Source organism: Bos indicus, chromosome 2 (assembly GCF_029378745.1).
Source record: "Bos indicus isolate NIAB-ARS_2022 breed Sahiwal x Tharparkar chromosome 2, NIAB-ARS_B.indTharparkar_mat_pri_1.0, whole genome shotgun sequence".
Taxonomy (NCBI): domain Eukaryota; kingdom Metazoa; phylum Chordata; class Mammalia; order Artiodactyla; family Bovidae; genus Bos; species Bos indicus.
The window spans coordinates 60,387,332-60,411,760 of record NC_091761.1 but is presented as its reverse complement, the minus strand read 5'-3'; the positions used below and the strand labels follow the sequence as shown (position 1 = coordinate 60,411,760).

Sequence of the window (24,429 nt, the reverse complement as noted above, 5' to 3'; positions counted from 1 at the left end):
CTTTAGCTATAACTGCATAGGGAAGAGTTAAGATTGAAAGCTTTAGATAAGGAAAGAACAACTATTCTGGGTTGAGACACATGTCCTAGTAATTGGAGCTATCCCAAAATGGAATGGGTTGCTTTGTAGGGCATTGAATTAATTCCCTGTCATTGAAAATATTGAGTTACTGCTAAGAGTATTTGAGAAGGTTTGAGTTATAGAATCTCTTCTAACTTCCTTTTAATTCTTTGACCTTTGTAAGTGTCAGTACTATTAATATTCTTTTACATGTTTCAGCATTGATTTTAGCATCCATTTTTTTGTGTTTGTGAGCTAGAAGGTGCAAGAAAAGTTGCTTTCCAGGAAGAGGAGAAGCAGGTTTATAGAAAACTGGTGGCATCTATTGGAAATTGTCAAGGGACTATGAAATCATCAGTTAAGAAGTGGTGTCATCACTGGAAGCTGACATCACCAGTTTGAAGTGGTGTTCCTCTCTTAAGACTATTGCTCCTATGTAAATGTCAGTCTGCTTTTTACAATAGTGTCAAAGATTTGCTGGAGTGAATCACCTCCCCTTATATAGGCTTAGTGAACACCCACAACCTTTGACAATGAAAATTTCTAAAGCAGATGGTGGATTAAAGTACATCTGTGGCCACAGAACAAAGGGATACAAATGACCCACAGGTGACATATTATTCTATTTGTTGTCTCATTAATCTACAATTCCACCTGAGTATGATTTGATCAGCTTGGATGATGACCTTTATCCTCTGCTTCACTCCAAAATATTAACACCTATGGAGTGAATGTGGTTTCACTTTTTCAGTGACATGACCAACAGGTTGAAATGGAGATTCCTTTTTAAATATTTGTGAGAATGGGTGTTTTAGTTCCACTCTTGTCATTTACCTAGTTTTTCATAAGCTCATCTTGTGCTTGCATTAGTGCGTTCAGATTCCATCATTTTCATTTGAATGACTTTAAGAGGTTTCTCTCTCTCAGACTATAGCTTTTATTCCCACAGACATCTTTTCCTGACCTTCAGATTTCTGAGCATTATTCCTCTCCGTCTAACCAACTAGAGGTCATAACAGGTTGCTGTTAATATCTGTTGCTCTGTTACAGCAAATAGAGAAGATGTGTAGGAAGTTATATTTTGAATTTTAATAAAAAACACTGTGCTGACATATATTAAAGATACAGATCCTTTGATGGCTTCCTGAGATTTTATTTTTAACTTGGGAAAAGTGAGTCATTATTTCTAGAAATGATAAGGTATCCGACAGCTCAACAAAACTACTAGTCCAGGGGACAGAAGTAATTTTATTTTCTTTATGAAATTTACTGGTTTGTTAATTAATGTTTGCTTGTTTTACCAAAATATGTGCTTGGCATTTCATTTTCTATGTACTGTTACACTCAAAAAAGTTACCCTCCATGGAACCCTAAAGGTCCTGTAACATTGTACCTCATTCCAACTGTGGAATTGGCAACAGTCTGGAAAGTGTATGTTAGAACAAGTGTAATGTTGACATTGTATGTGCTCAGTCGTGTCTGATGCTTTGTGATCCCATGGACTGTAACCCACTAGGCTCCTCTGTCCTTGGAATTTTCCAGGCAAGAATACTGTAGTGGATTGGCATTTCCTCCTCCAGGGGATCTTCCCAATCCAAGGATCAAATCCATGTCTGCCAAATCTCCTGCATTGGCAAGCAGATTCTTTGCCACTGAGCCACCTAGGCAGTCCCTAATGTTGACAGGATGGACAGTAAACATTAGATCTAAGAAAGTTTGTGGGGATGGAATTTTGCAGTGTTCAGGGGGAAGTATAATTAGGATAAATATTTATTTTTTTGTGTCTGTTTGAAGATACTGGCTTTCTGAGCCCAATTTTTTCTGTTAATTATGATTTTATTAGAATAGAATGCATCCTTTTTGTACCTTTTCACTTCATTAATTCCTTCATTTATTCAACATTGGCTTTGTACCTGCTGGGTCTAGATAAGAGACTACAAACTCAAAATACAAAATGGAGAAAATATGACCCCTGCCCTTAAGGAAAGAACTTTTTGGTTGGACATTACAGAAACTCAGGAAAATTGTTGAGGATTTTGAAAATGTGTGTCTTTAACAACCTAGTGAAATGGCTACCCACTCCAGTAGTCTTGCCTGGAGAATCCCCAAGGAGAGAGGAGCATGGTGGGCTACAGTCCAGGGGTGACAAAGAGTTCGACATGACTAATCAACTAAGCACAACAACCTAGAGAAAGTGTTAGGCATTCAGTCCTGTCCAGCTCTTTACAACCTCATGGACAGTAGCCCACCAGGCTCCTCTGTCCATAGAATTCTCTAGGCAAGAATACTGGAGTGGGTTGCCATTCCCTTCTCCAGGGGATCTTCCCAACCCAGGAATTGAACTCGGGTCTCCTGCATTGCAGGCAGATTCTTTACCATCTGAGCCACCAGGGAAGCCCCAACTTAGTATCCCAAGTAAATACTTGGATTCATGCCAAGAACAGAAGTGCAGACAAGTTGACGGGATTAAACTGATGTTATCCATCCTCTTGGTTGTTCCTAACCGACCAATGCTAACATTCAGTGTACTTAGGGGAATAACTTAGGTGCTCACTACTGGCTCATTTGACTTCTCTTGAAGCCCATGGGTCTTCATGCAGTGAGGAACCACTTCCGGCTCAGTTGACCGAGGATAGCATGCAAAGAGATCTTTTTTTCCTATATTTTACCAGGGGATCTTTTCTCTCCTCCATACCCACAGTTTTCTGCCTTCATGACTGAAAATGAATGGTTTAAACATACTTTCCAGAGTGGATGTTTTCAAAGAATATATTATTAATATGTAGTAAATATTTTTAATGAACTATGGGTTAACAGGAATATAATTTCACAGAAGAGATGCATCCTATTGCTGTTTAATTAAAATCTTTCTGCTGATGGAGAGTTCTCTCTCTGGTGTTTTCTTTAATGCATTCATGATGCTTCTGTCTGGGCTCCCCTGCTAGAGATATCTTTCATTATAATCCACTTATCTAAGTTTGTAATTAAACTTCTAAATGTAAAATTTGCAGTGGAAAATTGCCAGGGTACCTAGTGAACTTTTTTTCCTTTTTCTCTGAGAGAAATCACTCTTTGAAAATTTTGGTTTTGTGTCTTGGTCTCTTGGTCATTTTATTATTTTAAAAATATCTGTGTGTGCATACATGTATGTGCACTTTTGTGAAGTACTTTTTATTTAGTATCATCAGTTTCTGCTTGTTTCTGTGAATTTGGAGGTAGATAGTATTGATTAAATAAATGTACTGCATTTTTTTAAGGTATGAAGGTGGTAAATGAAATGTATTTCAAAACAAGTGCCTTCAGTCTTTGTTGATCTGTTTGAAATGGCTAGAAACAATGAAAAACCAAACCGAAACCCTTGGATATGCTGGTAGAAAGAATATAGTCTGTTTTCCATTGGTCAAGCATGTTCTTGCAACTTTTCTTATAGTTTATGCAATAAAGGAAGAATCTAAAATCACAATTTGCACTTCAACTTCGTTTGAAATGTTGTCTTGCAGATATCACTCCATCCTTTTGGGAACAATGAGATGAGACAGGATGAAAATAATTTCTATCAAATCTCATGCAAGTGATGAGCAACTTGTTAATGGTCAATGCCCAGTTGTAATAAATGAACACTTATAAAAGATAATGGAAGAGACTGCTGGAGAATTATTTTATAGGCTTATAAACATGTTATTATTTTTATGTCAGCTGTTAACACAATTCAAAAAGTTCCTTTGCAACAGTAGATGCATAATTAATCAAGAGAACACAAAGCTATATTTACAGTTTAACTGGATAATTCTCCTGACATTAAATATTTAAAATCTTATATTGGAGAAATATTACTGAGTAATTAAGTATTTTTTTTTAATTTCAAAGGTCAACAGTGTTTGAGCAGAGAATTTTATCTTGTTCACACATTCAAGTTTTCCTGAATTCTTATAAACCTCTTTAGAGTAACTGTTAAATATAAGCCCACATAAAATTATGCTGTGTCTATACTCATACATATAAAACACATATAAATGAATATTTATCTGTTTGTAAGATGTGGTAAAAAGAAGTTATCAAATCCTTCCCTGCATCTTCAAGAAGGTTGCACTACTACAGGCTAACACCATTAGGTGCCTATTTTATTTCCTAAACTATCTCCAGAAGTGATTGTACTAATTTTATTACTCTTCTAGAGTGCAATGCTTTAAAATTGAATACAATTTCTTTTTATTAACCTAAGCTTCTCTGAACAGGAGATGACACAGATTTTATTTTTTCTCTAATGACTTCATTATGTTTTTTTCATATAATTTCCATCAATCTATTTAACTTTTTTTTCTACTTTATAAAAAAATAGATTATTTTCCTTGAGGATTTAAAAAGCATAGACCGTATCAAACTTTTAATTCTTTGGATCTTTTCTTGGTAGTACACTGGGATGTTTGTAATTTATTTGTAAAGTAGAAAGAATCTTTCAGCTATTTACTGTTGTCCATACTGATTTTTACAGTTTCACAAGTTACCTAAATTAACTTTACTGAGCACAGAGAAGAGAATTCAGAAATTCAAACTAATGTGGAAATACGGGCTTCTCCATCCATCTGTCTCCCATTATATGGAAAAGCCTTTTCCTCAGGATTGTGGTCTGAGATCAAGAGAATTTAGGGGAAAAAATCTACAAATGTAGACTCCATAGTCCTTTCATTTGCGTAGCTAATATTTAATGAACACTTACTATTTTCCAAGCAATATACTGGGTGCTGGGCATATAACAGTGAGCAAGATAAACTATTTAGATGATACTAGAGGAGAGGAAAATAAATAAACCAATACACACTAGATTGTCAAGTATATCTTTTTTAAGTGTTACAAAGAAACAGAAGAAACAAACATCAAGGGGATGGAGTGCTTGCAGTTGTGCTGAACAGTTGGGTTTGGGAAAGCCTTTGAGGTTAATGACCTGAGGAAGCAAGTCATGTGAATGGGTACCTAAGAAACAGTAGTGCAAGGGCCTTGAGAATATATATCCTTGCTGCTGCTGCTGCTGCTGCTGCTGCTAAGTCACTTCAGTCGTGTCCGACTCTGTGTGACCCCATAGACAGCAGCCCAACAGGCTCCTCTGTCCCTGGGATTCTCCAGGCAAGAACACTGGAGTGGGTTGCCATTTCCTTCTCCAGTGCATGAAAGTGAAAAGTGAAAGTGAAGTCGCTCAGTCGAGACCCCATGGACTGCAGCCTACCAGGCTCTTCCGTCCATGGGATTTTCCAGGCAAGAGTACTGGAGTGGGGTGCCATTGCCTTCTCCTATATATCCTTGAGGAACAAGAAAAGGTCCAGTGTGTCTGGGCTACAGAAATGAATGGAGAGTGGTCAGAACAAGAGAAAGCAGAAGTCCAACCAACAGAATCTTTAAATTTTATTCTAAAGTCATGAGAGGACTTTAAAGAGGAAGGTGCATTTTTCTTCCTAAAGATTATCCTGTATTTTCTGTGGAGAATGCATAGAAGCAGCCCGGAGTGAAGGCAGGAAAACCAGGTAGGAGAATCTTCCCATAGCTCAGGTGAGAAATGATGGTGGCTGGCACTAAGCAAGAGGATGGGAAGTGGCTTGATGCTGAACAAATTGGGAAGGTTGTGCCCACTAGTTTGACTGATGGGTTGGTTTTCAGGTGTGAGAAAAAGAAAGGAGTTTAGGAGAACTCCTGGTCTTCTGGGCAGTATGATGCCTTTATGGAAATGGGGACACTGAGGGGAGAATTAGACCATGGATGACACAGGAGAATCACAAGTGTCTTGATGTATGTTCCATGTGAGTTGCACTCAGATATCCAAGTGGTGATATTCACTGGTAAGTTGCAAGTGTGAGTTAAGGAAAGAAGTCAGGACTGGGGATACGGGATTGAATATGGAAAAATGAGAATCATGAAGCACCGTATGTAAAACTGAATGGCTATATAAGATCTACTGGGGAGTGAGCAAAGCTAGAGAAGAAGAGGAATTTGAGGACCAAGTTAGAGGTATACTCATTTAGAGCTCGGAATAAGAGGAACTATTTGGAAAGGAAGCTGAGAAGAAGTGGCCAATGAGAAGTTAAAAAATAAGAGAGAGAGAGATTTGGTGGCTCAGTTCTGACTGAAAAAAGCCATTAAGGAGGGAATCATGAAAGATTTGAGCAACAACCAGGAATTTAGTCATGAGGATGTGATGCCATGAGGTATCAAGATGATTTTCCATCAGGTGATGATGAGTTGGTTCCAAAATTACAAGAATGTGTCTTAATACCTTCCAAACCAGGGAGAGCTTGGCAACTGTGTAGAAGGTTGCTCCAGAAATATGTTCTTATTTTAGACTCTGTCGCTATGGGTGGATTGTTCTTATTAGGGAATCCGAGGCAGCGTGCTAGGGTAATTACTACCGTTCTCTCTTAGATATAGTTCATCATAGAGGACATGCCCCTTTTTTCACTGTGATGACACTCATGAAAAATAGTGACAGATCTGGCTACTTTTCTTTGGATAATGCACATATTACCTAAAAAAGCCAGGATGGGGAGTAAACCAACCTCGCTTGCTTAGAAATGGGGACATACTTGTCCAAGTTTCCAGAGAGGTTAGGTGTGTTGCTTGAATCATGAGAGAAGTTGTTTCAATCTGTAGAATCCGCAGAGACAGAAACACACACACAAATAGGTCTGCTATAAATAGACACTGTGAATCCAGGGACCTGGGTGCTGTAGGAGTTGCTTTCAGCTCCTGTAACAGAAAACAAAAATGTGGCTTTGAATAAAGGAGTCTGTTTTTCACACAAATCAGAAAGTTCAGAAATTGCCAATCTAGGACAGATCAGAGAGTCCAGAAGTAGTTGCTATAGCTCCATCATGGTGTCTGAGTCTCAGGCTTTGTCTGCCTCCCGCTGCATCTCTCTTAGTGAGTGGTGTTCATCCCATGGTTTTTGGATGCCGCTGGTACCTCCAGACGTTACTGTCTGTGTTCCAGGCAGGGGTCATAGGAAAAGGGGCCAACGGCAAAGAACCGCATTTTTTTCCCACATTTTTTGGGGGATATATATATATATATTTTTTTTTTTTTTTTTTAAGAAAAATTGCCTTTTTAAAGAAAAATCTCCTTGACACTTGTAGATCATTGGCCAGAACTGTCATGTGGCCATCTTTGCTACAAGGAAATCTGCAAATGTGATTTGTTTTCAAACAGGGCTGGTGGACATTCTTTAAAAGTTGTAATTCTGGAAGACAGGGTAAAAATAGTACTGTCTGCCACAGCTACCAAGTTGGTTTGGGCAAATTGATTTCTATCAGTAGTATGTCCTGTGGCAAAAGTTTGTTTGCAGATATGTAAAGCATTTGTGTGTATTTTGTGAAAAATTTTCAGAATTTATTATGTGATGCAAACCTGTGGCTTTGAGTCATACTGTAAACCAAAAACCACATGATTGGATATTTTTTGTCATATGCTTACAGGTCCCCCATGCTTGTATTTGATATAATTTAGGATTCTGCAGTGAGGTTCATGGAGGAAGAGGCTGGTGGTTAAAAGACTTAAGGAAGTTACTAAACATCTTGTGATTGTGAGGCTAGAGGTTACCTTCTCATAAAATAGAGATGATAATACCTGTTTTCTCCTTCACAGTGTCAGTGTGAATCTTTAGTGGGGCTCTTGGTACAGAGTGCTTTTAGCTCTTCAGAAATAAGGCACACAGTCAGAGATGGGGAGGTTGAAAATATTATCCCCCAGTCCTTTGCCGCAGGGCAGGATAACATTCAAACCCTCCCTGAAACGTTTCTTGACTCAGAGTTTTATTTTTTCTTTTATGTAATATTTATTAGTTTATTTATTTGGCTGTGCTGTGTCTTAGTTGCAGCATGTGGGATCTTCAATCTTTGTTGCAGGATTTGGCATCTTTAGTTGAGGCGTGTGGGATCTAGTTCCCTGATCAGGGATTGAACTCTGGTCCCTTGCATTGGGAGTCCCAGTCACTGGGTCACCAGGGAAGTCCCACAGAATCAAGGCTCTTCTGAATTTTGAGAGAATCATGGTAATAGGGAGCCTCCCCGATGGCTCAGCAGGTAAAGAACCTGCCTGCAGTGCAGGAGACGCAGGAGACTTGAGTTCAATCCCTGGGTAGGGAAGATACCCTGGAGGAGGAAATGGCAACCCACTCCAGTATGCTTGCTTAAAAAATCTCATGGACAGAGGAATCTGGTGGGCTACAGTCCAAAGTGTTGCAAAAAGGCAGACATGACTGAGTGACTGAGTATGCAGGCACTCATGATAATAAGAACAATGATACCCTTTTAGGGAGTGCTCACTTTTTGGCAAGTACCTGGCTGGTGCTCATCTGGGAATGTTCCCTCCATTATTTGATTTCATCCTTACCCCCCAGGACTGTGGGATGATGGCCTTCATCAATTCATAGGTGGGACCCTGAGGCTCCCAGGCTGGTGACCCGCCAGAGTCACCATGTGTGATGCTATAAACAGATATGGGCTGTGGGGTCAGGGCCATTTTGTAATTCAGCTGTGATGTTTTCTAGCTGAGGTGACCTTAGGATAATTATTTAACCTCCTCAATGATCAGTCTCTTTTACATCTGAAAAATAGGAATAGTTGCTCATAGTATAATGTGAGGATGAAGTGAAATGATATGTAAATTGCCTTGTACAAGCTGCTGAGAGATCCTACGCAGGGTTAGAACGGAGCTACATTTTTAAGGCTATGAAAAATGACTTATGTTGGCATTGGGTCACAGTGCTAGTTTCAGAGGAGGGTCACTGAGTTTCATCGCAACAACTTACTACCTTTGTGACCTGGGGCTTGTCACTTACCTCTCCGTGCCTCAGTTTCCTTATCTCTAAAACGAGGGCTAACAAGAATATCTATTTCATAAGGCTATAGTGAGAGTTCAGTGAAGTGCTTAGGACAATATTTTGTATATTGACAGATTATGTGGGATGGAATGCAGCGCACAATACTGCAATCAGAAATTAGGCAAAAGGCTGAGAAAAAGGAAATGCTTCTCTGGCTTCTTTACCAGTGTTTAGTTAACAATCCCTTGCCCTTGGCAACTGGTTGGAGTTCCCATCCTGGTCAACAGAGATGATCTGAACTGTGGGCACCCTCCCCTCTAGCCGCTGCTACTCAGGCATCTTTACTGAGCCATGGTCTCTGCAGAGTTGCCATGAGATGGCGCTATGGGGGTGTGCACAGTCAAGTTTGCTGTTCTCATTGCTGTTCCTTCGGGCTGTAAGCAAATTGCAACAGTTTTTATTTTATTTTAAAGTTTTTTACCTTTTTAAATATTCAAGGACTTCAACGATAAGAATACATTTAAAGGAAAATGAAATGCATATGAAGTGTAAAGCACATTTTTCATAGTTTGAATGGCCTTTAAATGATTAGAAAACTGAGGCTAAAAGGAGAAACTATTTTTTTATTTCTCTTAGTATTCATCAGTTTAGAGCTAACCTTGCAAATACATTTTGGATGCTAAGATATATAGTAAATAAGTTGATTTGGAGACTCAACGACCTTCCTGATATAAATTATTCATGCCGTTGTGAGTAGCACATGCTTCCTGAATAATATATTTTTTCATGGTAGTTACAGCATTTTTCCAGTTGTGTTTTACAAACAGAGAAGTGGCAGCTTTAATTGTTTCTTGTTTCCTCTCATTGTGTTTCTTATGAACTCTTGTGTGGCTTTTAAAGTCATGGATACAAGTATGACTCCTAGTGACTTCCCAGGGATAACTCAGTGAGTTTCAGGTCTTTAGAGAGAATAGAGACAGCATAGTTTAGTGGAGTAAGACAAACCTGTGTTCAAGCTCCATCCTGCACGCTCCATCAACTCAGCAGAGATTCTCCATTTACGAGTGGATATAAAGCATGGCAAATGGTGGAAACTTCTTCAAGCCTAATTTCCCATCCTCTGTTCCCACGTTTCTTGGGAAAAGAGAGGTAACGAGGTATAGGGTTTTAGCTAGTACAGATGCTAAAAATGTGTGGGTGTTTTTAGGAGTAAAATTGCTGTGGCCTCCTGAACTGAGATGCTTTGGTGCATTCTCTAAGATTTCCATTTCATTTTTTTTTTTTTTTAAATCAAGATTAGTTGTAGGTTGCTACTGTCACTATCCTTTTTTTAAAAAATTAATTTTATTGAAGTATAGTTGATTTACAATATTGTGTTAATTTATGCTGTACAGCAAAGTGAATCAGATACACACATAGACATATATATATATATATTTCTTTATATGGTTTATCATAGGATATTGAATATAGTTTCCTATGCTATACAGTAGGACCTTGTTGTTTATCCATCATCCATCCTTTGCACCTGCTAGTCCCAAAGTCCCAGGCTCCCTCCCCCTTGGCAACCACAAGTCTGTTCTCTATGTCTTTACTGTCATTATCCTTATTAATCAGTGATAGCCAGGAGATAATGATGAGGACAGGAGTCTGTAAGCCACTTTCTTCAGTGATCTACCACTGGCTTAGGTGAACACAAAAGGACCCTTAAAGCCAGTGGGTCCCTTTGCAGAGTTAGTACGGAGCTCTGTGCCAGTGAGGAAGCCTACTTCTTGTAATCTCACAGCAACTCTGTTCAGGTCTTGCAATAAAAAAAACCAAAGATTGATGCAAAATTCAAGATATTTATATATACATTTATTTATACATAAATTATTGTCTAATCAATCCAGCTTACGCTTACATGCAGTCTCACTGGAACTCCAAATCCTTTTAAATCTTTTTTTGGCTTCTCACTTATGGCCATTTAGAGTTGAACAAACATGCTTTCAGCCCTCCATCTCTTTGGCTTACCTTGTAATGACACGAACATGCTCTTAGATATGCTGAAAGTCTGTCTCCAACAATGAGAATGAACAAAGTCATCACCTATACCCTGGTGATTTCCTATCACAAAAGAAGTGGTCTCAGTAGAGAGCTGGTCCTGCTGGTTAATTAGTGTATTAATAGTAATAATAATAGCGTAAGATCAACTGCCCTAAAACACGAATCATCCTTTTTATCAAAAGTTCTCTGACATTACAATGACTTAAACCCATCATTATACAGAAAGCCAATTCATTTGCTTTCCCAGGGGTATTTATTTTTAAGCTAATTTGATTTGTAGGATTCACTAGGAAGTTATCTTGTCTTTAAAATTTTTTTTCATTGAAATATAGTTAATTTACAATTTTGTATTATTTTCAGGTGTACAGTAAAGTGATTCAGTTAAACATTATATATGCATTCTTTTTTGGATTCTTTTTCACTATAGATTATTAAGAGATATTGAATATAGCCCCCATGTTATACAGTAGGTCCTTGTTAGTTACCTCTTTTCTGTATAGCAGTCTGTATATTTTAATCCCAAACTCCTAATTTATACCTCCCCCTTCTCTTTTTTAATGATCAAGTTTGTTTTCCCTCTCTGTGACTCTACTTCTGTTTTGTATGTAAGTTCATTTGTACTATTCCTTTTTAGATTCCACATGTAAGAGACATCATATGACATTTGTCTTTCTCTACATGTCTCAACATGTCTACCCATGTTGTATAATGGGGGCAGTATTTAGGTATTTTTCAGCTGCCTTCATGGAATTAATGGTAATGGTACCTTCTACAAAATGTGCACACCAAAGTTTTTGTAGCAAATCTGTATTATGAAGAATGAATTGACTACTTGCATGCGTGTGTATGTGTGCAGACTTTAAAATATCATAGTGAAATTCGCAAACCTTTCCTTGTTGTGTTGCTTGTTAAGCACGTGGTTTTGCCATTAGCAACCTGAAATACCCATCGTCTAAAGTATATGTATGTATATGTGCACAGAAGTGTCTCATGTAAGGGTACAGCATGGGTCTCATCCAGAGGTTTATGAAGTGTGTCCAGTAGTGCCTCACAGGTTCCATGGGATAGTCTAATAGGCCACTCCTGGGAACAGTCAAGCAGGGGAGCTCTGTTTCGTTTTAGCGGCAGCACTCCACTCTTTCGATATTGGTACGCAATGCAGAAACAGAAGAGAAGCTTTTGGTTGCTTATCCAAGTATTCTCTTCATCCCTGGACCAAGTCAAGTCATCAGAGAGCCGTGTACTTGAACTTCATTGCTTGACTCCTTGCAGCATCATTTTCACTGACTTGTACTTTGTCCCTGTACCCTTGGAGTGTTCTACAAGAGCCGGAGACCCCACTGACTGCAGATTGCTGTTGTCTGTTTTATTGATGAAGGGATGCGTTGAGTGCATGACTCAGCACGGCATCTGTGTTGATGAGAACTCTCGGGGTTGATTCCACCACTGCTTGGGAGCAGGGTGATGGCTTCTCCTAAAACAATATGAAAAGAACATATACTTTACTCCTCTGTATATGAGGGCCGTAGTAGCCACTTCTTTTTGTCTTTTTTTTTTTTAACTAGGAAATTCACAGTCAGACTTGCTCCCCACTTTCCGCAATTCTTTGGTAAATGTTTATGGACAATAACTTCTATCCTTGACACTCTTACTGTTTTATCCTTTTATCACCTTTTATCTATCAGTGTATTTTTCTAACATATGTAATATTTTTCTAACATATCCTTTTTTCGCCTTTTACCTATCAATATATTTTTCTAACATTATGTTTTGGGGCAGGTCAGGAAGATCCCCTGGAGATGGAAATAGCAACCCACTCCAGTATTCTTGCCTGAGAAATCACATGGACAGAGGAGCCTGGCGATCAAGGGATCACAAAGTGTCAGACACAACTAAATGAGTAACTTTCGTGTTCACCCTAGATCTCTTTAACTCGGTGTAGAATCTTCTTATGTCTTTTGGGAAACTACCTGCAGGATTGTGTCCTGCAGGCACATCAGATTTGATATTCTCTTAAGGAAATTGTCTTAATCTTCTTTTGAAAATCTGCTCCTCTTCCTGTTTCTCCTTTTTGGTCGAGGGGTCCCATCAGCTCTGGAATCTGTCTTTCTATCTTATCTCTCTCATACATCTCATCCAATTGGTAACCAAATCCATCACATCTAGCCTGTAAACTAAATTTTGAAATTTCTTCTGATCCTTTCATTTACCAGTACTTGTCTGGAATATTTACCTAGTTTCTAAACCGGCCTCAATTTCTTTGTGATCCATTTTGTTCACTGATGTCAGTTATGTACAATTCATTTGCTCCCTTGTGATTCTTACTGATATTTACAGAATGGACCCCAAAACCCTCACATGACATTCAAGGCTTTTTATAATTTGCTCCCAACCTATATGCTAAATCTCATCTCTGTCCATTCCACCCTCCCCTTTGTGTCCTTCATTGTAGCCACTGGCCCACTCCCTGGTCCCAAATACAAAATGCATCTCAGCACCTAGTTCTCTCAGCCAGCCTGAAATGCCTTCCTGACACGTTCAAGCCCTTTTCCTCTGGCTTATCTCAAATGTTACCTTGTGTGAGAGTTCCCTTTTTTTTGTTGTTTTTGTTTTCTCATCACAGGGGAACTAATTGCCTTCTTCTAAATCGTTCCCTCTCACTTTCTTAATACCACTGTTAGAGCATTCATTGTCCTATTTTGAACTTTGCTGTATATGCTGATCTTTCTCCCCAAATCATGGGATCCTCAAGGAGTTTGACTGAATAGAAGGAGGGAGTATACTAGGTATCTGCCAACCCTGCTCTTAAAAACAAGGATAAACTGTATGGGGGACTGTGGACAGTGCACTCACAGAGCCCTTAGAATTGATAGCACCTGCCATGGGTAAGGGCTTCCCAGGTGGCACTAGTGGTAAAGAACCCGCCTCCCATGGGTAAGGATTGAAAACATGGAATAATTCACATCTGACCTTAAAATATTATTAACAATATTCCATGTACTCTCTTTATGATCTTGAACATTTATAATGCCATTTTGCTAAAAGTTCTAGCGGCTGAAGTGAGTTTTTGTAATTTCTTTACAGAAGAAACTTACATGATGTTCTTTTTTTTTCTTTTAGGAATAGGAAAGTCAAGAGGTTGAATTCTGAAGAATGTTTCCGAAGTATAATCTGGCTGTCACTGGCTGGGTATGGAGGAGCATGAGGAAGCTATTTCTGTTACTTTCTCTCTTGCTGTCCCATGCAGCTCATTTGGAAGGCAAAAAGGATAATCAGTTCATCTGGAAACCAGGTAGGCATGTCCTGGATGTTCCTTTGTCCCATTTTCATTAACGAGAAGAATATTCTGTCCATTCTTGTCCTTTTTACTCATGGAGGAGTGGGAAATCTCCAGAGAGGAGAAAAAATAGGTTCTTCTTTATAATACATTTGATTCTTATTCCTGTATTGTCACTTCCAACCGTGATGCTTGTTATCCTTCTGAATTTTCATGTTGTTGTCAATTAAAGTTATGATCTCCATAGTTACGTCTGCTTCTCCTTTGTCAATATATCACCACTGTGCAACACATTTGTAGTGAAAATGGCATCTGAATTTAGTTGATATCCTCAAAATGATTTGAAATATTAATTTGTGTCTCTTTCTTTTATGGTAGAAACTAGCTAGGTATTTATTATTGTATATTTTCTAGCATACCTTCTGAATATTTAAGTTTTGAAGCATGGAAAATTATCTGAACAGCTTTGCCCATTAGCTGTGATTATACAGTGGCCTTAGTGTGTCTGGAGATCCTTAGCTACCTTGTACATGAGTATATGAATAAGTTGAGGTTTGGAGACTTGCATATAAATTATTTTCTTTTCTAAATATTTCCTTAATGTGACTGTGGAAGAGCACTGTTTAATTTTAAAGGCTAATACTTTATCAACTTAAATCATAAACCCAAACATCTTGGCTCTTTATATCACTGATGTTTTTTCTTTGTTGTAGATTTTATTTTTCTCCAAGTTTCACAATCAGATCATTTAAAATACTATTACTGTTTCAAGAGTCCATTCTAGCAAATACAGATAACTTATACACCTAATATCTTAGAATTGGAAACTGTGATGTCATAAAAGATCTATGGTCCTTGGAGAATTTTCATTTTAGGCTCATCATCTGTAAATTAAATAGACTGAAAACATATTATGTCACCATGGAAATATGTATAAAAGTGATATTTGTAATATTTAAATGGCTTTGCAAAAACGAAAGTGAATTATGCTTTAAAGTAAATTAAGTAAAACCCCAGCACCATTAGAGATACAGTCTGGAGGAAATTTAATTGCATTAAAGCCCTTATAAATTAATTTAATTGTGGACTCTAATACCACATTAGTGATTTTCATTTTTTACCTCACAGTAGTTTTAGAAAGCTTTGGAAATAGTTGTAAAAGTCAAGATTGCATTTTTGCAAAGGGGTTATTTTATTTTAGTCAGAAAAGACTTAGTCAGAAAAGACTTCACATTTGATCAAATCCAGATAAACACATTTGTATGGCTGTACTCTGGTCTAAAGTTCTCAAAAAAGTGCAATTAAGATGGAGAGTAGAGAATCTGAAATGTGAATGGCATGTATTAAGAAAATGGGTTTATTTTGAAGCAAACTTTAAAAATAGGTGTGCTTTTCTAAAAGTAGGTCAATGGAGCAAGGTGGCACAGACCCACTCTACCGTGAGGGGCACTGTGGCGACTGTCACACTGAAGTTTTAGAAGTGAGAATCCTTCCCATCGGATGCTTTGCACTGTTCAAAATGAATATCCATGTCATCACTCTCATTTTCCCTGGTATTCGTTACTTCTTTCTCTCATTTATGTGCCATCAAAAAGGTAATAATGTATGTTTTCCTGTATGGTTTCATTCATAAATTATTAATTTATTCCTTGTATGTGATCAGTCATTTTAAAAGTAAAAAAGATCTCAGAAATATAAAATTAAAACCCAAAGTCTAGGCTGTGTATTCCAATTTCTTATATATCCTTCAGAAACATCCCTTGCACATGTAAGGAAGTACCTCTCTATGCATAGTTGTATATATAAATCCCAAATTACACACACATATGTTTTATTATTATTACTAGTTATGGTTCTGCCTTTTGGATGGGAAGCTGAGTGTGAAATGGTAGAGAATGTGGATCTGAAAATTTCTGATTTGTACATACCTATGTGTACATATGAGCTTTTCTGTTGGCTCAGTGGTAAAGAATTCTCCTGTCAATGCAGGATATGCTGGTTCAATCCTGGGTCAGGAAGATCCCTTGAGAAGGAAATGGCAACCCACTCCAGTATTCTTAGAGCCTGGGAAATTCCATGGTCAGTGGAGCCTGGCAGGCTACAGACCATAGCGTTGCAAAAGAGTCGGACACAATTTAGTGATTAAACAACAGCAACAACATGTACATACAGACACACAGTACTTCATACAATCAGAATCATACTTGGTGGTGTCTTACTCTGCATGTTGCTTTCAGCATGTAATGACTTGGTGAATATTACAGACTAGTGCACATGGGTCAATTTCATCTTTTATTGGTTGTATAGTTTTCTTTTGCAGTTTTATGAATTTATTTAATCAGTGCTTCATTTGCTTATCTATTCTTCCTCTATTGCATGGCCATTTCACTAGCTTTTAGCTTTTTGTTATTATGAATAGTACTGACATGAATGCACTATTCTTTTAAAGGTAAGAGATAAATCAGTTTGAGAAGTCACATGCCCTAGAGCAATTCTGGGTCATCACCTAGAAAGACAACCTCAGGGCTTTCCCAGGTTCTGCTAGTGGTAAAGAACCTGCCTACCAATGTAGGAGGTGCCAGAGACATTGATTCAATCCCTGGGTCAGGAGGATCCCCTGGAGGAGGGCGTGGCTACCCACTCCAATATTCTTGCCTGGAGAATTCTGTGGACAGAGGAGCCTGGAAGGCTACGGTCCATAGCGTTGCAAAGAGTCAGACATGACTGAAACAAGTTAGCCCGCTTAGCATCTATACCTACTTATGTGTGGTTTATTATATTTTATTTGAATTAAAAACTCAATTGCAGTTGAAATTAGCTGCATTTTTGGAGTATATTATCAAACCCAACAACTCAGGTCCAGTATAATCTGGAATTTGAACAGATTTCCATGGAGACCCAGATAAATATACCTTATTTTAGAAACCTAGAAACCATCCTCCCTATTTAGATTGTAGTGCCAGTCATTTAAGCTCTTTGCTTTATCTATTGTTTTTCCGGCATACATAGATTAGGTGTTAGTCAACCTCAGCCAAATCAGAGGCATTTCTAAGTGTGTCTTGGCTGTGGAAAAACAATGGATTGATGAAAAATAAGTGAGTGATGAATTATGTTGCTATGTTTTCTCTACTAAGGGAGAGTCTGGTGAGGTACAGGCTGTGGGGTCATTGATCCAGCAAGGCTATTGAATGCCTGTCATCATTGTGATGAGATCCATTGATCTATATTTAGTGTTTGGCTTCTGTCAGCCAAGAAAGAAGGATCATGTCAGCAAAAATACCAGATAAGGAGTGATGCTGTTTGTTGTCTTAAGTAAACATATACTATTGCTGTCTGCTTGCTTCCTGGAGATGAGCACATTATGGTCTCTGAAGCTATGATAACTAGTGATCTCTTTAAAAATTCCTCAGTACTAGTTCTGAGAGGTTGCTTCATTCTTCTGATCCTTGATGAGACCTTGCTATGTGCCAGGTGTTCTTAGAAAAAAGTTGAGAATAAAAGAGACAAATCCTTGATCTTCATGAACAGATTAATAAACACAGTCCAGAAGTTAAACGGAGTGTATTGGTTGGTGATGAGGGCTTAGAAGAAAAGGTAAGGAAAGGAGGAGGGATATGCAATGATAGATGAGAGATGACTATTTTTTTGTAGTTTTTAAAATTTATTTTTTATTAGAATATATTTGATTTGCAATGTTGTGTTAAGTTTCAGGTGTTCAGCAAAGTGATTCAGTTATATGTATATTCTTTTTCATATTCTTTTCCCATATAAGTATTACAAAATATTGAGTAGTAGTCCCTGTGCTATACAGAGGGTTCTTACTGTTTATCTGTTTTATGTATAGTGGTGTGTATCTCTTACTCCCAAATTTTTGATTTATCCCTCCTTCCCACCTTTCCCTTTTGGTAGCCATAAGTTTGTTTTCTATGTGGGTAAGTTTGTTTCTGTTTGGTAAATAAGTTCATTTATATCCATTTTTAGAGTCCACACATAAGTGATAGGCAAGAGAGTGACATTTGAAATGGGGGGGCTAGGGGCTCCCCCACTGAGGAAGGGAATTTGAGTAAAGACCTGAAGGAAGTAAGGGAGCCAGGCATGGGAAAATCAGGATGAATATCCCACAGGAAGAGAACAACAAGGTCAAAAGGTCCTGAGACAGATGTAGGTGTGGCTTGTTTGAGGACCAGAGAAGAGTCCAACATTCTGGAGCAGAGCAAACATGGTGGGCAGTGATGGGAGGTCAGGTCAGAGGGGAAAGGGCACCCAAATCAGGTATGTCTTCATAGATCAGGATACAATTTTGGCTTTTGCTCTTGGGTGAGATAGAAAGGCATGGAGAGGTTTTAGAGAGTGGTGACATGATCTTTTTTTTTTCTTTTTCTTTATAATACTTTAATAGGATTATCTTGGGTGATCAGTCGAGGAACTGGAAACAAGGAGACTAGTTAGGAAGCTACTGTAGAAATAAGGTCAGTTGATGATAATAGCTTGAACCAAGGTCATGTCAGTGAAGGTGGTAAGAACGGGTTGAGTTTTGCTATATATAAGGTCTGGTTTTCAATCAGGGAAAATTTTGCCCAGCAGAGGACATTTAGGATTGTCACAACTGGTTGTCACAACTGGGGTGTGCTACCAACAGCAAAGTAGAAGCCGGGGATGTTGCTAAACATTCTAAAATGCACAGGACAGACCCCCACAACAAAGACTTATCCCTTCCCCACTTGCCAACAGTGCCCAGGTTGAGAAACAGTGTTTTCAGGTAAAACCATCATGATTTACTGATGTAGGGAGGAGGAGGGAAAGAGATACAAGGGCAGTGGCCTGAAGGTTTGCTCTGAGCAGCTCGGAGAGTGGAATTGCCATTATTTAACCTGGGCTGACTGGGAAGGAGCCTGCGTAGGGGAATATGAGGAACTTGGCATAGGACAGGTTCGATTTATAAGCCTGTTGGAAATTCACATGGATATGCTGATCAGGAAGTTGGGTCTGAATTCAGGAGGCAGGTCGCTCCTAGAACCAGATGTTTGGAAGTCCATATCAGCGAGGTCAAATTTAAATGTACAGTGTTAGAAATGTAGAGGCAGCCTTGAAATCTGTAATCCTGTGTAGGTAAAGGGTAAGTTTCTAATGTACTTCCTTGGGGCCAAATGCCTTTAAAAAAAAATTACGGTGGTAAAATACACATAACATAAACTTTACCATTTTAACCGTTTTAAAGTGTACAATTCAGTGATATTTAGTATATTCATGGTGTGTTGGAAACATTGCTGCTATCTAGTTCCAGAACATTTTCACTATTCCAAATTACATTTTACAAGTATTTATAAAAAGACTCGAAAACTATTTGTTATGAATAATGAGGTATGACAGGAAAAAAAATTATGTATTTGTTTCTTTGTGAGAGGTTGTTCTAATGATCCTAAGTCATCTTCAGAGATCACTCAGTGTACTAGGCAGAGTGTACTTTGTATACTTTGTACACAGGCAGATTCACATTCAAGTCCCAAGGGTCTAGAGAGGAGAAAGTTCTTTAATCTCTCTGAGCCCTATTTATCTATCAAAATGAGGGCAGTACATACTTCAGAGAACTGTTTTGAAAATTACAGTAAAACAAATATATTGAAAAACCTAGTGTATAGTAGCTACTCATAAATGTTCAGTTCAGTTCAGTTAAGTCGCTCAGTTGTGTCCAACTCTTTGCGACCCCATGAATCACAGCACGCCAGGCCTCCCTGTTCATCACCAACTCCCGGAGTTCACTCAGACTCACGTCCATCGAGTCAGTGATGCCATCCAGCCATCTCATCCTCTGGCGTCCCCTTCTCCTCCTGCCCCCAATCCCTCCCAACATCAGGATCTTTTCCAATGAGTCAACTCTTCGCATGAGGTGGCCAAAGTACTGGAGTTTGAGCTTCAGCATCATTCCTTCCAAAGAAATCCCAGGGCTGATCTCCTTCAGAGTGGACTGGTTGGATCTCCTTGCAGTCCAAGGGACTCTCAAGAGTCTTCTCCAACACCACAGTTCAAAAGCATCAATTCTTCGGCGCTCAGCCTTCTTCACAGTCCAACTCTCACATCCATACATGACCACAGGAAAAACCATAGCCTTGACTAGACGAACCTTTGTTGGCAAAGTAATGTCTCTGCTTTACTGTCATAGCATAATGTCTATGCTATCTAGGTTGGTCATAACTTTCCTTCCAAGGAGTAAGCGTCTTTTAATTTCATGGCTGCAGTCACCACCTGCAGTGATTTTGGAGCCCCCCCAAAAAAAGTCTGACACTGTTTCCACTGTTTCCCCATCTATTTCCCATGAAGTGATGGGACCAGATGCCATGATCTTCATTTTCTGAATGTTGAGCTTTAAGCCAACTTTTTCACTCTTCACTTTCACTTTCATCAAGAGGCTTTTTAGTTCCTCTTCACTTTCTGCCATAAGGGTGGTGTCATCTGCATATCTGAGGTTATTGATATTTCAATAACCTCATAAATGTTAGCTGTTATTTTTATCATTGCTATATATTATTTGATATTTGAAATATTTATTCTTGCTTTTATGTTATACAATTTTGTATAGTTTTTTCCTTTAGACTAGAAAAAGAGGTGAGATCAATCTGACAGCTATATGTACTTTATTAGGAAATGATCACAAGTAATTTGTCTGACTTTTTAGCTCTAAAACTTTCTATATGAGACTCTTGGAAAGTTTAATTTCAGTAATTCCTTCCCAGTGAATGAAAAGGGTGAAAAAAATGACCTGTGTTCTAGGAACTAAGTAAATAAGTCAAAATTAATCAATCTTTTTGGAAGAAAAAAGGATTATGAAAATGATGTTGGGTAAGAAAAAAGGATCTTAGATTAATATTTAATTATAGATTGCATAATAATGTTTTCAATGTTGAAAGGACTTTAAGGAAAAATGGTGTTTTATATATTTGCATATATTTAAGTTTAGGAATCTTAGAGGCAGTACAACTTTCTTAGGAGAAACCTGATTTTTTTTAATATGTGCTAGAATTTTGTGAAATATTTCTTCTGAGAATTTGATTAAATTGGAATCGTTTGGTTACATCTATTGATATTAATTTGTCTTAGCCATGTGTGTAATAAATTCTCAGTGGTGTTATTTCTGTGATATCAAAAAAACGTAGACTTACATGGCCTGGGATTCATGTCTAATCATTTTTCCTTGGGGACCACAAGCCCTAATTTTATAATTCTCTCAGTAAGCCAGAAAAAGTCTATATTACCTAAATAACTTGAACTAAACTACTCTGATTTTTTCTAAATAGTACTAAATGGAGGCTCCCTGAGGAAAGAGATGCTATCGATTTTATTCACTGATACTTTCTCAGTACCTAGAACATGGATAACTGTTACACAGAATATCCCTAGCACATTAAGTACTTGTGAAATGAGGGCCACTGTGAGTGTGTATTTATGGAAGTTGAGAAGTAAGGAGTAGAGACCGAAGAAATAGAACATCAGATCCTTGTTATTCTAGAACCTGAAATATATATTGAAGAAAGGATATGAAATGATGAAAACCAAAGTCAACCTTATAAATCAGTAAATATGAAAATTAATCATCCTTATTTTCTTGTTCCTTGGTTCCAGTACCATTTTTGATCATCTCTAGGAAAGGTGTTGAACACAACTGTCATAAAAAAGAAAATAGGTACACAGAGTAAGAAATTTATTTCTGTAATTTGGCTCAGACAGTAAAGCATCTGCCCACAATGCGGGAGACCCGGGTTCGATCCCTGGGTTGGGAAGATCCTCTGGAGAAGGAAATGGCAACCCATTCCAGTACTCTTGCCTGGAAAATCCCATGGATGAAGGAGCCTGGTAGGCTACATTCCATGGGGTCGCAAAGAGTTGGTCACGACTGAGCGACTTCACTTCACTTATGTTGATATATTACAGTTGCATGTTGTCTTCCATTTAATTTCCTCAGAGGCGGCCAGTTTTGACTTATTGCTTACCTCCAGATTTCTAAGTAATGTACTCATTATTGATGTTCCTTAATTTACATGTTGAATATTTGCAATTTATTTTCTCTTATGTTAGTTGAGACTTTTTCTCTCATCTACCTACATCTTTCCCTACTTACTGCCTCCCATGAAAGCAGTTATATCAGAATACTTATATCAATGAACAGTGACTGTATTATTATTTCTACATAGATAGATACTCTGCTAAGTCAAGCAGTATACTACATCCTCCTTTCAACTTTTTGTCTTATATAGAAATTAAAAAATTACCTCATCTTTTCTTTGCTTTGCCTTCTTCAAGTTTACTGCTGCTTTCCTCTGATGCTCCAGTTGACATGCTCATTATTAGTTTTTTGAAATTTCAGCACAATTCCGAACACTCTATTATATTTTTTCTTTGGGAGATATTTCCACAGCCCCGTGTCCTCTATTCAGTGTGGACTGCTGCAGTTTCTCATCCTGAACTCCTTGTTTTCCTGGTTTTGTGTCTCTCTGCTTTTGTTGCTTTATTTTCTAGAATTGCTAAAATAGGATACACTGGAAGTAATTTTTCATGTCTGAAAGGGTCTCTGCTTGACTGATAGCTTGGGTGTAGAGTTCAGGGTTAAAAAGCACTTTTCCCTCAGAATTTTGAAGGTTTTGCTCTACTCTATTCCAGCCTCCTGGGTTGTTGTTGCTGCTGCTGCTAAGTCGCTTCAGTCGTGTCCGACTCTGTGCAACCCCATAGATGGCAGCCCACCAGGCTCCCCCGTCCCTGGGATTCTCCAGGCAAGAGCACCGGAGTGGGTTGCCATTTCCTTCTCCAGTGCATGAAAGTGAAAAGTGAAAGTGAAGTTGCTCAGTCGTGTCCGACTCTTAGCCACCCCATGGACTGTAGCCTACTAGGCTTCTCTGTCCATGGGATCTTCCAGGCAAGAGTACAGGAGTGGGGTGCTGTTGCCTTCTCTGGTGTTGTTGCTAGGAAGGTTTATGTCATTCTGATCTTATCTCTGTATGTTACGTGTTTGTTCTTTCCCTCTTTCTGAATCTTCTTTCTATCCACAAAATTCTGAAATTTCTTAATTATGTATTTTGAAGTGAGTCCTTTCACCTTTATTTTATTGGCCATTAGGAGAATATTTTACCAGTATGCTCATGCTCTGCAGTTCTGAGATTTATTTTGTGTTGTCTCTCTTCCTTCTGAAACACCTTGGAATGGTGTTTTACCTCTCTAATTGATCTTCAGTTTTCCCCTGTTTTTTTATTTTGTTTGCATTTTTATTGTAATTTGTAAAATATTTATTCTGTTTCATCTTTCAAACCTTCCTTTGAATATTTTTTATTTCAATGAGTTCTATACTTTATTTTTTATATGTATATATATATTTATTTTTTAAAGAGTAGTATTTTCATTAATTTTTTTTAAATTTAAATTTATTTATTTTAATTGGAGGCGAATTACTTTACACTATTGTATTGGTTTTGCCATACATCAACATGAATCCGCCACAGGTGTCAAAATATAAACAGCAGAAGGAATATTGTAAAAAATTCAATAAAGGCTTTAAAAATGGTCCATATCAAAGAAAACTTAAAAAAAAATTTTTGAGTTCTATACTTTAAAAAATTTTTTAAAAGATTTCTTTGATATGGACCATTTTTAAAGCCTTTATTGAATTTTTTACAATATTGCTTCTGCTATTTATATTTTGATCTGTATGGCAATGGGGTATGTGGGATCTTAGCTCCCCAACCAAGGATTGAACCCATACCCCCTACACTGGAAGGCAGAGTCTTAACCACCAGACCACCAGAAAAGTCCCTGTTCTATACTTTGTAAAATTGAATCTTCTTCACAGATGCAGCGTGCTTTCATTTAGAGGATGTTAATAATAATTTAATTGTTTCCTTTTTATGCTCTGTACCATTTATGCTTCCTCTAAATCTATTTTCTTCTTTTATTGATTTATTTGGTTGATCATAGCTTCTGCTGTGGGCAGGTTTCTTTTAATGTCTATTGATCATTGGCTGTCTCTTTAGTGTTTTCGATTATTGAGGGTGAGACATTAAAAGCTGATTGACATTCTGTGTACCTGACTCAGATGTTTGGGCTTCACTGTCAGACTCTTCTAAGTCATGAACTGGCTTTTTTATTGGAAGATGGGTTTCTCAAAAGTTTATATCCATCAGTACCTGAAGGTCTTTTCTTCAGGGCTCATTATGGGTGTTATTTAAAGTGAAGGCTAAGCTGCTGTAACAACGATGATCCC

General features: G+C 38.0%; 1 protein-coding gene across 1 annotated transcript in view; it reads left to right on the top strand.

Moving 5' to 3' along the window:
• Positions 1–24,429, top strand: part of THSD7B (thrombospondin type 1 domain containing 7B) — a 1,073,031-nt gene that overhangs the window by 122,594 nt on the left and 926,008 nt on the right. Inside the window, exon 2 of the mRNA XM_070768428.1 lies at positions 14,030–14,201. Coding sequence (XP_070624529.1) covers positions 14,063–14,201 — 139 coding nt within the window. The 5' untranslated portion in view covers positions 14,030–14,062. The remainder of the gene's footprint in view (positions 1–14,029; positions 14,202–24,429) is intronic.